This window comes from Hippocampus guttulatus, chromosome 11 (genome assembly GCF_054856545.1).
Source record: "Hippocampus guttulatus isolate MCC_2025c chromosome 11, RoL_Hgut_1.0, whole genome shotgun sequence".
Taxonomy (NCBI): domain Eukaryota; kingdom Metazoa; phylum Chordata; class Actinopteri; order Syngnathiformes; family Syngnathidae; genus Hippocampus; species Hippocampus guttulatus.
Genome location: NC_141271.1, coordinates 17,799,814 through 17,815,490, shown reverse-complemented (window position 1 = coordinate 17,815,490; position 15,677 = coordinate 17,799,814). Strand labels below are relative to the sequence as shown.

Genomic DNA, 15,677 nt, shown 5'->3' with positions numbered 1-15,677 from the left:
CAGGGTACTTTGCGCATGGGCGTTTCAGCGGCAAGGAGCCGTCATTACCACTTTCATGCACTCTGCAACCTGATAACATGATAAGCTGTCCACTGTAGTAATCGCTGTCCCTTGAAGGGTTAAAGTAATGTTTTTGTCTGACTGCGAGGTAGCTGTCACCTTTTATTGGTGCTGTTGTCATGCTGTGTTCATCGTGCAGGTGGTGACAGTCAGGCAACGGGGAGTGACTCGGCAGCGGGGTCAGCAGCCTTTCCGAGGCAGTACAAATAGAGGAGAGGGTATAAATAGGGGGCGGCCCGGTAGTCCAGTGGTTAGCACGTCGGCTTCACAGTGCAGTGTTCAATTCAGCTGGTTCAATTCCAGCTCCGGCCTCCCTGTGTGGAGTTTGCATGTTCTCCCCGGGCCTGCGTGGGTTTTCTCCGGGTGCTCCGGTTTCCTCCCACATTCCAAAAACATGCATGGCAGGCTGATTGGACGCTCTAAATTGTCCCTAGGTGTGAGTGTGGGCGTGAATGGTTGTTCGTCTCTGTGTGCCCTGCGATTGGCTGGCAACTGATTCAGGGTGTCCCCCGCCTACTGCCCGAAGACGGCTGGGATAGGCTCCAGCACCCCCCACGACCCTAGTGAGGATCAAGCGGTTCTGAAAATGGATGGATGGATGGTATAAATAGGAAGGAAACAAGACTCTCACTGAGCAGCTCATACAGAGAGTGCTGAAAAGAGGAAAAAGTTGCAGTCACTTTTCAAGGCTTTATGAGGTCAACCACAATCTGTTCTGGGACAGTGGTCAACCTGCGACTTGTTGGTTTTTAATGCTAAGAGGGAACTTGGCATTTTGAAAGGGGATTGATCGAGTTGGACAGACAGAGAAAATAAATAAGGCTAAATTATCCGGTCACAAATGGTCATATTGGTATCAGGCCACACAGGCAGACTGAACAATTTGATCAGAGTGTGATCAGGTTTTATACAAAAACACAAAAATCAAAACAAAGACAGTTTTATGTGCCTCTCCACCCTTGTCTCTGGCACGTGCTATAATTATACATCACACAGATTCTGTCGGTGTGATAACCATGAGCAAATATGTTGTGGTTTCACTGCATCATCGTATGGCGCTTCATGGGTACATATGTACACGTGAAAAAAAAAATTTTTCCTCATAAAAGTCAAATGGAGTGCAAGAGTAAAAATGCTCATTTCTCAGAAAGTGAGTACAGCTACTTTTGTGCTCTTCTCCGCTTTGTGAAGTAACATCAGAGTGAAAACAAACCGACGTTAGCCATGCTAGTTAGCTACTCAACTGCCTCCGTAGGGAGTCATTCGTATTTCCATCGCCAACTATTGACACACTGACTAACTGGTGGCAAAGGTTCATTTCAACACAGCGTGATCGTAATATATTAAAGTTAGCTTGAATTTGTCAGAGTGATGGGCGGCGCTTACAAATGTCACAAAGGGCAAAACCATCAGGCTCACAGACTTGTGACTTTTTTTTAAACCTTGTCTTGATATATACAAAGTAAGCTAGCAAAAGGTGAGTTCACAAAACAAACATCTTTGAAGAGATTCTTCAGAAAGGGAAAAAGGAGAAAATGGTTTTCACTCACTAAGCTAGCCCCGTGTACTCTGATCAAAAAGCACTGAATATCTTGCTTCCATTTCCAAAATGCTGTCTTTGTCAAGTGGTATTTTCCGCTCTGACGGCGACCAAAACCATAATAACAGTTGACAGTACATAATTACCAGTTTTGGGTGTCATTGTGTCCCATTAGCTCAATGTGACCGGGTAATTGAAGGGAAACAAATTACAGCAGCTACACGGAGTGTCACGGTGAGCTGCATTTTCCCTACTTGTTTTTATTTGTTTCGACGCATCCGAATATTTCTTGACTTGAAACCGGTCCGTCGCGCACAACAAGGTTGCAGACATGATTAGCAGGCTGAAGATGAGCTCTATGTGAGGTGGAGCCCGCTAATGATATTCCCTGCTTCATTAGGTCATGGAGGAGTCTGAGATCTGTTCCGTGCCTGGGGGACTCGCCAGCGTGAGGAAACAATTTACGACCCAGGAAACTATCTCTACTACCACATCACATGTAACCCAGTTCCATTTCCAGCGCAGCAGTGTGCAGGTACAGATATTAGAGGCCAATTTGCCCAATTATGGGCGCTATTGCATGAAAGTGAATGAGATGTCTATAATCAGGAGAGGGAAACATTAGCGGGGACAGGAATCCTGATGCCTTGCTTTCACTGAGCTCACTAACATGCATGGTTGAGCCTGGCAAGAATATGCCATTTATTCTGAAAATGAACATGGAGGTTTGCGATACATCGACACCTCATTTGCACCGACACGCATTTACAGCGTTTTGCCTATTTTTGTGGCACGGTATGTTGTTTGTCATCCCGCCGCTCTCTACAGAAGTCATACTGCATTGCGATAGCTGTCGGGTCCCTGCTTGATTTCAGCTTGGCACGCATGATGACACTTCAGCGTGTGGAGCTGACTCGCATCACTTGAGCACCGGGGGGGATGCTCGCATGAATGAGGCATGTTTTTTTGTTTGTTTTGTTTTGTTTTTCTGTTTCGAAGGACATATCATATCCGGGCGGGTAGTCTCGGGTGGCCTGGTGCAGAATGTTGAATTACTTTACAGGGAAACTTTGGATATTTGCGGTTCGGCATTAGCAAAGTCACACATTTGTATGCAACGGTAGACAAATGCCAAGGGACTATGTTGAAGTGAGTTGAGGAGCTTTACTTAAAAGTTGTGGCTTGCCACCATCTTGTGTCGTCAATGGGGAGGACCCCTCACTGACTTTAAATCACATGAGTAGCCCGCGAGCCTGTTTAAAAATAAACAAATAAATAAATAAATAAATAATTAGGCCAGTGACGGGACATTATGATTTCCTAGGAATGTTGTGATCATTTGAAAATGTGATAATTGACCAAGAGTTTTAGTAGTGAAGTGATACTCATTTATTTCCGAATGACTGTGACAAATTAACACCCGTATGCGCTGCTCAGCCGACCGTTGTCGTTGTTTGTACAATTGCAGGAAATGTCACACTCGGAGTCGAGCAGCGGGCAACAGGTGGTCGCAAGCAGTCAGCAGCTACAATCCAACCAAGAAACAATGGCAGATACTTTTTGATCCTTCTGTTGACAAAATAAGTTATTCTTATGCCTGGTGTACTCCAATAGATGTGTGTTCTGAATGCATTGACTGGCCTGAAAGCAACGAACAATCTAACAATCAAAATATTCAACCTGACTATCTCGTTTGGTCTAATGAAAGTTTGCGAGTTTAATAACATGTCATGCAGATGGGCTAAAAAAAAAATCTTTTACGTGTGCCATTAAAAAAATCGTCCGATGAAATTGCTGCTTTTTGTACGAGGAGGCTAACATTCGTTTTTCACAAAGCTCACAATGCGCTGATAGTATTCATTGAAATCAGTGTTACAGTTTTCATTGGCTAATGTTGCAAAATGTGATTTCTAATCATGATTTCTTTCTAGATGTCAGACAGTGGCCATAATTTGCAATACGGTGATAAAAACCATGAAAATGAAGGTAAGGCATTGAGTCCTATTGTTTTGTTGTACCCAACATCCTTCCGAAGCTCATAGAGGGTGTCTTTACTCTCCTTTCAACGCGAATGAACAGAAGACGAATTTCCGAAGTACACAACCAAAGAACTGAGGGCCCACTTTGAAAGAACCATAGAGGAAGCAGCGCCGCACAAACCAATGAAGGTAGAATCAGTTGCATTTCATACTTACTTACAAACAGATTTCGCTTGACCGTCCAATAATAACGGTCGAATATGATTAAGTTCCAAAAAAACCTTTTCAAGATTTTTGTCATTCAGTTCATGCTTTAACTGAAGGCATAATTAATGACAAGGAATAATTGTCTGCGACTTTTCGAGTAACCTATCTACGAATGTCACTTTTGCTCTCGAAATAAGACTGGACGTGACAGCAATCGGTCAAAGGGGTCCTCCCACGTGACCCAGACCAACACGGTGACTAATGAGGTGCACCAAGAGTCAGGAGTCGAAGCGGCGGACGACATACCCGACGCCGAGATAGACGACGAGGACTTTCCGCCGCCGCCGCCGCCAGCCATTGACGACACTGATTACCTTCCGCCGCCACCGCCGGATTTACTCCAAATATCGTTGGGGACTGAAAATATTCCTGTCACTCAATACTCGTCCGAGGATCTGCAAGGATCAGTGAACTCGGCCAAACATCTCAGCAAAGAGGCTTACATCAAACAGAGGAGCATGTCTGAGCTGAAACGTCTGTACAAGCACATACATCCCGGCGTGAGGAAAAATATTGAAGAGGAGTTCTATAATGAATACAACGGGACTGTCAACAACCAGCATGTCAGTCAAGCGTACGTGTACGAGGACGAAGCGGACGAGGAATACGAATGGGAAGAGATTCTACCGGGAGATGTGCAGGCCAGGCGGTGGATGTTTGAAAATAAGCCACTCGATGCCATCAAGGACGAATCTCTGGACGGGGATGAAGACAAAAACAAGATCACAGAGAAAGAGATGATTCTCGGAATGGACGTCAGGCGCACGGCGTGGATGTTCGAGACAAGGCCGATGGATGAACTGGGGCCGCGCGAGGCCGACTCGATGGAGTATCGGAACAAGGTCAACGAATTGCACAAGGGGGACGTCCGAGCTGCGGCGTGGTTGTTTGAGACCCAAACGATGCACAGTTTGAATAAGCTGCACAACGAAGAGGAGCTCACCAAAGAGGTGGTATTTACGGAACAGGACGGGAACGCCACCATTTACATGATTGACACAAAGTACACGCAAGGCCTCGGACACATCGAGACGATCGATGAGAGCCATCTGCTGAGTTTAAGATCGGTCGTGGAAGAAATCAATGATGAGGAGAAAACCATAACGAGCACCTTTGACACCCGGTTTGAATGTTTCATCATGGGGCAGTGCGGTCAGATGCTGGAGATAAAATCCGTGCACAAAGTTGAAACGGAGCTGGAGAGCTCCATTGCGTCACGTTGGCTTTTTGATACCCAGCCTCTCGATGCGAACAAACCTCTTTCATCTTTTAAGCTGGTGTGTAGTCTCTCCATGGAAGACACGAACAGAGCGGGCCGATGGTTGTTTGAGATCAAGACTTTGAATTCCCTTTCTGAGTTGGAGAGCTCAAAAACTGAGGAGGTTGTGGGGGCGGATGTGCGCAAACAGCGCTTAGTGTTTGAAACCCGACCGATTGACTCTCTGAAGGATGATCCAAACGCCACAACTCAGACAGTTAATGAAATCGTCGGGGGTGATGTTAGATCGGCAAGAACCTTCTTTGAAAGCAGCCCTCAAACAGAGAGGAAGAACTGCCCCGAGGTTGGAAAACTTAAAACGGCGCCGCTGAACCAAGAAATAAAAGGTGACGTGAGACATCAAAAGTGGCGCTTTGAGAGTCAACCTCTGGAGCACATACGTGACGAGAAGAAGGAGATAACTCGCACGGTAAACGTCGAGGAGGACCTCACGCAGGAGGATGGAACAAGTTGCAGAGCAGATGTTCGTAGGAACTGCTGGATGTTTGAGACTCAGCCGATGGACGAATTAAAAGATGACTCCAACAGCCAGCCCTTGACAAAAGAGGAAATTATTGCCGGCAGTGTGCAATCTGCTAGGCAGTACTTTGAAAGCATCCCAACCGAGGAGCCGAAGGAGCTTGCGGAAGTCGGCAAATTGAAAAAAACGGTGACGCCGGCTGATGAGCCGAAGGAGCTCGCCGAGGTTGGCAAATTGAAGAAAGGGGTCCAACTCGATGAGGAGAGGGGAGACGTTCGACATCAGACGTGGCGATTCGAAAGCCAGCCTTTGGAGCAAATTCGGGACGAAAAGAAGGAAGTCATCCGGACGATCGATTTGGAAGAAATCGACAAAGTGGACGTGTCGAACTACAAGCATATCTTTGAGAGCACAGATTTAAACAGACGGGACGAGTCTCAAAAGATCCAGGTCGAGGGGGTCACAAGCGGCGCGGTGCAATCGAACAAAAACCTGTTTGAGTCCGGACTATCGTACGCCATGCAGGACAGCTCAGGCCGCTTCCACCAGTTAAGAACGGTGCGTCACCAAGAGGTGGTGAGCGGAGATGTAACGACATACAAATGGATGTTTGAGACGCGGCCGATTGACCAATTTGACGAAAGCATTGACAAATACCAAATTATCAAGGGCGTATCCAAGCAGGAAATCGAATCCGGCGACGTGAAGTCTGCCAAGTGGCTGTTTGAGACGCAGCCCCTTGATGCCATCAAGTATTTCAGCAACATCGAGGACGAAGAAATCCAAAGTGAAAATCGAGACGTGATGAAAGGAGATGTCAAAAACTGCAAGTGGCTCTTTGAGACACAACCAATGGACACCCTGTATGAAAAGGTGGACATAAATAGTGAAAATCAGTCTGAAGAAATGCCAAAGGGGGACGTTAAAACGTGCACGTGGCTTTTTGAGACGCAAGCGCTGGACGCCATCCACGACGAGACAGAAACCGTCTTGAAAGCCTCCGCCGTCAATCGAGGGGACATCCGAGGGAAAGACGTCAGAACCGCGTGCTTTCTCTTCGAGACGGAAAAACTCAAGACTTTTTCCGGGGAGGACGCCAGGTCGTTTCAGCGCGTCACAGAGATTGACATTGCTTCTGGAGAGGTGTCAAGAAAGAAGCACATTTTTGAACGCGGCGCATCCGACATCATGACGTCAACGTCGGAGGAAACGATGCTGCGTCTCAAGAGAGTTCAGAGCGAAGATATTCAGAGAGGAGACGTGCTGGCCTGTAAATGGCTCTTTGAAAACCAAGCCGTGGACACCATACGCGATGGCCGAGAGGAAACGCCGACAAGCCGCACGGTTACCGACGTACACGGAGGGGACGTAGGCAAGGGCCGCTTCATCTTTGAGACCTTTTCCTTGGATAGAATTAAGGAAGCGGGGTCTGAAACGGAACTGTCCGTGACGCAAACCATCGCTCGCCTCGACGAAGAGAAGGGTGACGTAAAAAATTACACGATGCTCTTTGAAACTCAGCCTCTTTATGCCATTCGGGACGAAGAGGGCTGTTACCACGAAGTCACCACGGTCACCAGCGAGGAGGTGACGCGCGGAGACGTCATCGGAACTCGCTGGTTGTTTGAAACCAAACCCCTCGATGCCATCAAGGACTCGGATGAAGTCTACGTCATCAAATCTGTCACACAGCAGGATGAGCAAAAAGGAGACGTCACCTCTGCGAGGTGGAAGTTTGAGACGCGGCCCCTTGATAGGATTTCGGAAGAGAACAGGACAATCGTAAAGACCGTGGATGACGTTCAGGGGGGCGACGTCAAAGCCAATAAAGACCGTTTCGAATCCGATACGACGTCGCAGGAGTTCGTCCGAACAGTCAACATCAGTGAAATACAAAAGGGTGACGTCAGGTCGGCCAAATGGAGATTTGAGACCCAGTCCATTGACCAAATACGGAGCCTGAGCTCGGAAAACCTGATCGAGACCGTTCAAAAAGACGAGGTGCAAAAGGGTGACGTGAAGCATTCCGTTTGGCTGTTTGAGAAAAATCCTTTGGACCGCATTAAAGAGGTCGACGAAGACGAGGAGACGCACGACGCTCCAGAGGAAATTCTCAAAGCAGACGTCAAGTCGACAACGTGGCTCTTTGAAACGACACCTTTCGGTGACTTTAACGAGACGAAGGCGGAGCGGGCAGAAATCTTGGGCAAGAGCGTCAAGGGAACACTGGAAGAGCTCTACAGTCAGCAAATGGTGACGTCGAGAGGAATACTCATCGAATCTGACGAAATCGGGGACGTTCGCATGGCAAAATACAATCTCATGAATCAGCGAGCTCCTGAGATTCAGCGGGAGGAGGTGATCAGGGGGGATCTGCACACTGTCATGATGAACCTCCTGAACAGACGGGAAGAACGTGGGCGGCAGGTGGTCATTGAGTCGCAAGAGAAGGGGAACGTCACTTCGACGCTGCGACAGCTTTTCAACCGGGAGACCACTAAAAGTATCGAGAAGGAAGAAATCGTCCGAGGAGACATCCAGGAAGCCATCAATTCCCTTTTCAAAGAAAGCGGCCCGGTCAAACGCGGATTTCTCATTCAGGAGGACGAGATAGGCGACGTACGGATGACCATATATTCCCTTCTGAACAAGCAAGATCATCTTCGTATTGAAAAAGAGGGTGTCGTAAGAGGCGATATCAAGCGAGCCCTGCAAAGACTCAGCAGCCCAGATCAGCCTGATCTGACCAAGAGGATAACCGTAGATGAAACGGAGAAAGGAAACGTCAATTTTTATTCCACGTGCATCGAATCCGGGGACCTGAGTTATCTAAAACGACTCAATTTAGAACCAGATGAAGCGTCATCTGACACTATTGAGAAAGAAAAGATCATCGGAGTTGACATCCAGGGCATGAAAGTCATCCTTAGTTGCAATCAAACGCAAATCGAGCGCACGGTGGACGATATCGTACCAGGCGACGTTCACAACACGGCGAAAGTTTTCATGACGGAGCCCGTCGTCTCGTCGGAGAGTCTCCGAAAGGTGGAGATCGTCAAGGGGGACTTGAAAGCTGCCTTGACTTCGCTGTCGGAGTCGGCTAACCAGAAAGTTGTTGTGGAGAAAGAGGAAGTTGTGAAAGGCAACGTCCCCAAAATGATGCAAAGTCTGGAGAGGGCACAGCATCGTCACGTGGAGCTCGAGAAGCCGGATATCGTCCCCGGGGACATTAAAGGAGCTCTGAAATCCCTCGAGAAATCGTCCACTTCTCAAGTCGAAGCCACCATGGAAGATCTAGTGTCCGGAGATGTTCGGGCCACCTTAAGATCTCTCGAGACGGCAAAGCGGACGATGCGTGAGGTGGCCAAGGAAGAAATCGTGAGGGGTGACATTCACACAGCACTGCAATGTCTACAAGATGCTGCGTCTGAAAAGAAAACACATCAGCAGGAGATAATAGTCCAGGAAGATGTGAAAGGAACAATACAGCTCTTTACGGAACCTCCGTCCTCTCCCGGTGTTCAAAGAAGCTCGAGCGTTGAAGAAGAAGAAGTAGTGAAAGGTGACGTCAAGACGTCGATTAAGTCATTATATGAGACACAAGAGCCAACGTTGCTCGAGAAAGAAGAAGTGATAAAAGGTGACGTGAAAGGCACAATGAAATCGCTTATGGAAACGGCACAGCGTGACACTCCCAAAGGGAAACTCGGCAGGAGAGTCCGAGTTAAGCAGAGGCCTCAAGTGAAGAGTTTAAATGCTGAGACGGAGAGAAACCCACAAAAAATCAAAACCGCAATCTCGGCAGGTCGTCAGTCTCTTGCGAATGAAACAAAAACGGTTCAATCCAAAGCTTGCAGCGTGGAAAGGAGTGCCGCCGCGCGCTCAAAAATGGTCGTGGAGCACAAAACCATAACACAAAGTCACGGCATCAAAACATTGAAAACGGAATTCTGCAATCTGAAGCCGAAGGGAACGACGCGCTTGAACAAAACAAAAGTGCAAACTGACTTTTACACCCCGAAAAGACAAGCGCCGGAACCTGATTTGCCTCTTCCTCCTCCGCCTCCGCCCGTGGTCGACATCGACCTTCTTCCTCCTCCCCCCACGCCACCTCCCCCATGTTCGGATCCTGATGTTGATCACCTCCCTCCTCCGCCGCCGCCGGCTACCAATGAGCAGGACTTACTCCCACCGCCATCACCGCCGCCGCCGCCGCCGCCGCCAACACCACCTCAGATTGAACAAGACAGAATACCGAAACAAGCGCTTCGTGCGTCACCAGCAGAGGCCCAAAAGATGCTGGTGAAGAAAGTCAAAGCTCCGACTTTGTCTCCTGTCCCAAAGCTTGAACCTCAAATGGAAACGCAGCACACAACCGGGGTCAGCCAGTCCGCAACCACAAAACAGACATCGAAAACAACCCAAGTCCCGCCTCCGCCAGAATCGCCGCGACCCCCGAGGAAAGTTTGCATCTCCCCTGTCAGATTTTCCCCGCCTCCTCAGACGAGAGGGAAAACAAGTAAATTCAACACCCCGTTAATAAAAGCGGAGGAAAAGTACCGCAATGACTCACTTGCGGCGGCTCTTCAGGTAATGGCCGCTGAAGACGTCCAGCAAACAAATCGCGGGCCCGAAATCAAACAGGCCGCATCTGAAAATGAAGTTTCGCTGCTTAATTCCGACTCCTCGTCATGTGATGCGTCCAAGCAGGTTGTTTTCTCCAAAACCGTTCGGAGCAATGCCAGCATCAGTCACGACAGAATCCTCACAGGGTCTGCCACAATATCATCTGCCAAACAGGAAATGCTTTCTAATGAGACGTCGGAGGTCGTCTCCGTTCCGAAGAGCTCTTCCGTCACTGCCGCGAGACAAACTGCGCACACCAGACAGAAAACGGCTTCGCTTTCCTCCCGAGTGTCGACTCAAGCTGTCACTTCTGACCGCATTCGCACTCCGGTCACTGATTTGGCAAAAGCTGAGAAAGGAACTGCTGTCGAGAAGAAAGATGTGAAAAAAGGGAACGCTAAGGCATCGGATAGAACGAGCGCGGATCATTCAAGAGGCCTTGTTAAAATGGCGAAACCTGAACAAAATGACAAGAAATCCCAATCGCAGCCCGAGAGAGACGATCGATCCGTCACCGAGAACCGGGCCGCCGTCTTTGACGAACTGAAGCAAACGGAAAAAGCAGAAGCTATTGGGACTTGGGCAACGGGCAAAACAAATCAAAAGGTCAAAAAGGACAATAAGCAGGAAAAGCAGGTTGATGCAAAGATGGAAGAGGAGCGAAATGCGCAGGTAAAAGTGGCCAATTCCACTGAGCCGAGAGTAATCGGTGAGTCGAGAGAGATCAAGACCGAATCGAAGCGGGTGACGGCCGATGATGTCGCCACCAACGTCGCTGACAGTCAAGCGGCAACTTTGGCACCAAAGAAGAAAAAGAAGTCCAAAAAGTCGAAAGGGGCGACACAATTGAGTCTAAGTAAAGACGCCGGCACGGAATCAAAGACGGCCATCGTGGAAACGTTCAACGAAACGGTTCTCGTTTCCCAAATTCACACCAGTGCCACAGACGAGAAAGTTCAAGAAGCCTCGATGACAAAAAGCAAAGTGGAAGTCGCATCGACTTCCCAGCAAGTAAAAGCACATCAGAATAATGTGAAGGGATCGCCAAAAAAGACAGCAGTGACGGCGCTGGAGGAAAGTCGCACGGACCCAATGAAAGAGCCGTTTGGGTCACAACAAAATGAATCGGCGGCAATGGCGGAATCTCCGAAAAAACGACTGTCGGGCTTAACCCCTCACATCACGGGCATGAAAACGGTTTCGAAAACGAGGCTTGGCACATTTTCAGATTGCCTCACGATCCCGGAGCGACCTCGCAAACCGGCGGGGTCGGTCCCAGAGACCAATCGAGCTCCAAAAGGCGACGGGAAGGAAGAGCGCGAATCGGAATCTCTCGCGGCGTGGACGAACATTTCCAACACCGGCTCTTCAAAAGTCCAGAGGTACACAACGAACGAAATCTTCAATGAAGGCAGGAAAGAGAAACCAATTGAGCTTCGATCTCCCTCGCCGTCCCTGAGAACCCGCTCCCCCTCGCCGACATTTATCACCATAGAATCCGTTCGTAGGACCGACTCGCCGCAGAGAGTCACTCCCTCACCTACGCTGCTCCACCGGCCCGCCACACCCCCGACGCCGCCGCCGCGCCGCGGCGACACCCCGACGTCCCGCCTGACGAGAATCACTCCCTCCCCGACGTTCGACCGCGCCGAGAACCTGCCGCGGCTTAAAGACGCGACGGCCAAGCTCTCGCGCGGCGTCACCCCTCCGCCGTTAATCTCGCCGCAGCCGATATCTGAGAAGAAATCTGAAATCGTGGAAACGCCCGCGTCATTCCATCGGCAAATCAAACTTGAGGCCGTTCGCAGCTCAGACGAGCCGCCCGAAAAGAACGCGCTCGAGACGATCGAACGCGCGACCGCCGACGGAAATGAAACCCAAAGTAACTCCGACGTCAATCGGCCGCTTCGTCATGACGTCGCTGACGATACCTCCGAGTTGGCATTGGCTTCGTTTCAAGAACGGAAGGCGTTTTTTGAAGAGGCCCAAAAGGCCGAAAGCAAGAAATTTTATATCCGGAAGGAACCGATCGCTATCCCCGAACGACTCGGCCCAGAGTCGGAGGATAGCGATGAGGAAAATCTGTGGAAACAAAAAGAAGATCCACCCAAAGCGGATTTTTCAGCTTTCGTCATTCAATTTGAATCAACAGATAAAACGGCGATCAGCGAGGAGCTCCGCCCATTTGCGGAGCGGCTTCAAAACCACGGCGAAGATCGCATCTCGGAAAGGGCGTTGCCAGCTTTTGACATTCAGGCGCTGAAGAATGTTTTTGAAACGGGCAAGCAAATATTCTCGTTCGACGAGCAGAAAGGAGTTCGGGAGGAGCCGGCGTCAAGCCGACGGGAAGCGTCGGTCGACACATCAAAGCTGGAGAGTCCTCCTGAGATGCAGGGAGGCTTAAAGCGGAGCTCTGCCCTTCCTCCTCATGAAAATCTACTCGAAATTGTCCGGACAGATCCATCAGCCCCTTCTGAGAGCAAATCAATCACAGAGCATTTCTCAAGCGTTGATGTCCTGGGGAGCAAGGTCACGACGACAAGCGTCAGTCAGCAGTCTGGCAGCGCGTCAAGACAGCCGGCTCCTTTCTCTTATGCTGACGCGGTGAAAAGGAAAGTGGCGGCGCCGCCGAGACCGACGCAAACCCGCCGTGCCGAAGACGCCGGCGAAAAATTGCGGACAAACGTTCGCCAGACCCGCCACGAGAGCGAGGCGGTTTGCAAAAGCGTCGGCTACGCCGTTTCGGAAGTGACCGCGTCACAAGCGGCGTCTCATCGGACAACTGCTGTCTCCGGTAAAGAATTTGGGACGCATGAGCAGTGAGGAAACGCTGAGGCGGGCATGGCTGGAGAATGTGCTTGTGCTTTGTGGGAAAAAAAACCCCAACAACAACCGACTAACCAAATTATGTGGACTGCGCATTTATTTCATCCTCTGATTAGGATTACATCCTGATCCCGCAAGATATCGTCACACATCATGGGCAGATTTCGATCCATTTTTGGGTTGCTTAGCCACGTCGTTTTTAGCACAACTAAATAATTCCACAGGTAATAGAAGGTTATCATAGTTTTGGCATTTTCATCATAGTTAGTTTTTTTTTCTTTTTGAGTTTTCTTTTTCAAATGTAAGTAGTTTTATTCAATTTGTGTTTGTTTTTATTAGTTTTAGTATTAATTTTAGTTTAAATTTGTTTTTTGTCAATGTCATGTGTGCAAGATTAATAAAAAAACAACAAAAAACGGTCAGTATTGTGCCAGTAAAAACTCAACCAAAATATTATTTTCAGATCATTAAATCAATAAACATTTTCAGTTCGTCCCTGTTTTTAAAAAGCTTTTTCGTTTTGGGTTTAGTTCATTCGCAAAAATTATTTTTGGATTTTGGTTTGTGTTATTGGGCAACCTTGGTTCGATCAAAAATACAAGCTAGGTCACCTTACACATAGCTAGTTGTTTTTTTTTTTTGTTTTGTTTTGTTTTCGTGAGACATCCTATTTTGCATTTTGTTGAAATTTGCAGACGAGCCACGCATGTTTTGCTATGCATGTTCTCAGAACGCTGCTCAAACACAAATTAGACTGAACAATGTTGGCCGACAATTGAAAGAGTCTCCCGTTTTGTTTCTGTTTCCCCTCCGCCCCTCCCCAACAGGCTCGAGTTCCCAAGTCGGAGCTTTGCGCAGTGTGTCGAAGGAGGGTTTACCCGATGGATGGATGGATGGTGGACCGAAAAAAGTACCATAAGTCCTGTTTCTTCTGTGAGCAATGCAAAAGCAAACTAAGGTAATAAAAAAATAAATAAATACGTCCGTCCTCAAATGACACGCTTCATGCCGCGCTAAATGGAAGATAACCATTTGTCTATCGCAGCCTGGGAAATTACGTCTCTCTCCACGGACACTTCTTCTGTCTGCACCACTACAAACAACTCCTCAAGTCCAAAGGGATGTACGATAACCAACTCGGCCCCAAAACTCCCGCAGCAAGTGGCGGATCCATCCCACCAGACCGGAAACTCGAATGGAGATATTCGGCAAGCAGCCTCAGTTCAGTTGACAGGAACAAAACGCAGCGCGGTGAGATCGAAGCAACAAAAGCATTTGATGAGAACAAAGCGCAGGGCAGCAAAATACCGGTGGTTTGGCCCCCGCAGGCCGATTCCCCCCAAAAAGCCTTTACAATAGAGGAAGACATTCAACGAGCCAAACCACAGTGGCCCCCGCGAGACGATTCGCCCCAATTCATTCGACAGCAACACGGAGAGACCGTTCCAAGAAGTGTCTTGTAAACTCATTCCCCATCAGTCGAAAATTTTTAAAAAATACTCGCTAAGCTCCAATGAAGGAAATAAATGAGAGAAGTTCAATGATTGAAAGGATGAGAAGTACGTTGTTCCGAAGCAAGGATGCTAAGTTGCGTTAGCGGCTAAGCACGCGCAAGTGTTGAAAGCTGGAGGATGCGGACGTGACAAGATTCGTTATATAAGATAAGATAAGAAAACCTTTATTAGTCTCGCAATGGAGAAATTCCCAATTCACAGCAGCAAAGTTATGAAAGGAAGAAGTAGAACAACAAAATATAGGAGCTGCTTGAAAGGCGCCATTTTGAAGTCAAAATAACACAACACAACACATAGGACACAGACAGTCGTATGTTTGGATTTTTGATCATACTAGCTTATAGTTTATTAATAATAATTGACAGGCATGGCCAAAATCGATTTGTTTACGGCTGTGGCGATTGTGAAATTACCGGTAGATTTTCCTCCTAGTCAATTTAACCCTTTCATGCACCCTGTAACCTGATAACGCGATATCGTGACCACTGTCCCTGAATGGGTTCCTCTCTACATATATGGATCCAATGAGTTTCCCTCCATCATGTGGATTAAAAAAATATATAGGAATTGTGCTTTGTATCTCTATTTGACAGTTCAGTCTCTTCTCGGTAAAATTATAATCACAAGCAGTTTCTTTTTTTTTGATTAGCAGAATATTTTGGCACCTGGTGTGCAGGCGACTAAACGAAATAACAAATTACTTTCTTTATTCAAGTGTACATTATGTCCAATCCAAACTGGTGAAATGAATACAGTTGTATCCTATTTTGCAAATAAAAGTTGTAATTTTTAAATTTGCCGAAATTTGAATTTGTAGTCCGTTCCTGAATTTGTCGAAGCGTTCAGGCTGGTTCAGTTACAATATTGTTCATCAAAAGGCAATAAATGTTTTGTTTTGTTCTTTTGTGTCCTGTTGGATTTTACTTCTGTGTTTCCATGTATGGCTTCAAATGCGAGTCTCTGTTTTATATCTTTGCAATGCTGGTCTATGCAGCTCATTCGGCGCTCAACAGTCCAGCTACATCTCTTGTAAAACGACAACCTGTTGGGAATCACAACCTACTGAAAAATAGCTTTGCGGACGTTGCTGGGGCTGCCTGACGAAAGATTTGACCTTTTTGCAGCC

The 15,677-nt window shown here is 47.9% G+C and overlaps 1 protein-coding gene across 1 annotated transcript; it reads left to right on the top strand.

The window, feature by feature from the left end:
• Positions 1–3,176: 3,176 nt before the first annotated feature.
• Positions 3,177–15,425, top strand: xirp2b (xin actin binding repeat containing 2b). The gene is made up of 5 exons (XM_086124541.1): positions 3,177–3,586; positions 3,680–3,768; positions 3,984–13,005; positions 13,865–13,995; positions 14,083–15,425. Exons 1-4 carry the CDS (start codon positions 3,532–3,534, stop codon positions 13,954–13,956), a joined length of 9,258 nt encoding a protein of 3,085 aa, XP_085980667.1. The 5' UTR covers positions 3,177–3,531; the 3' UTR covers positions 13,957–13,995; positions 14,083–15,425.
• Positions 15,426–15,677: the final 252 nt, after the last annotated feature.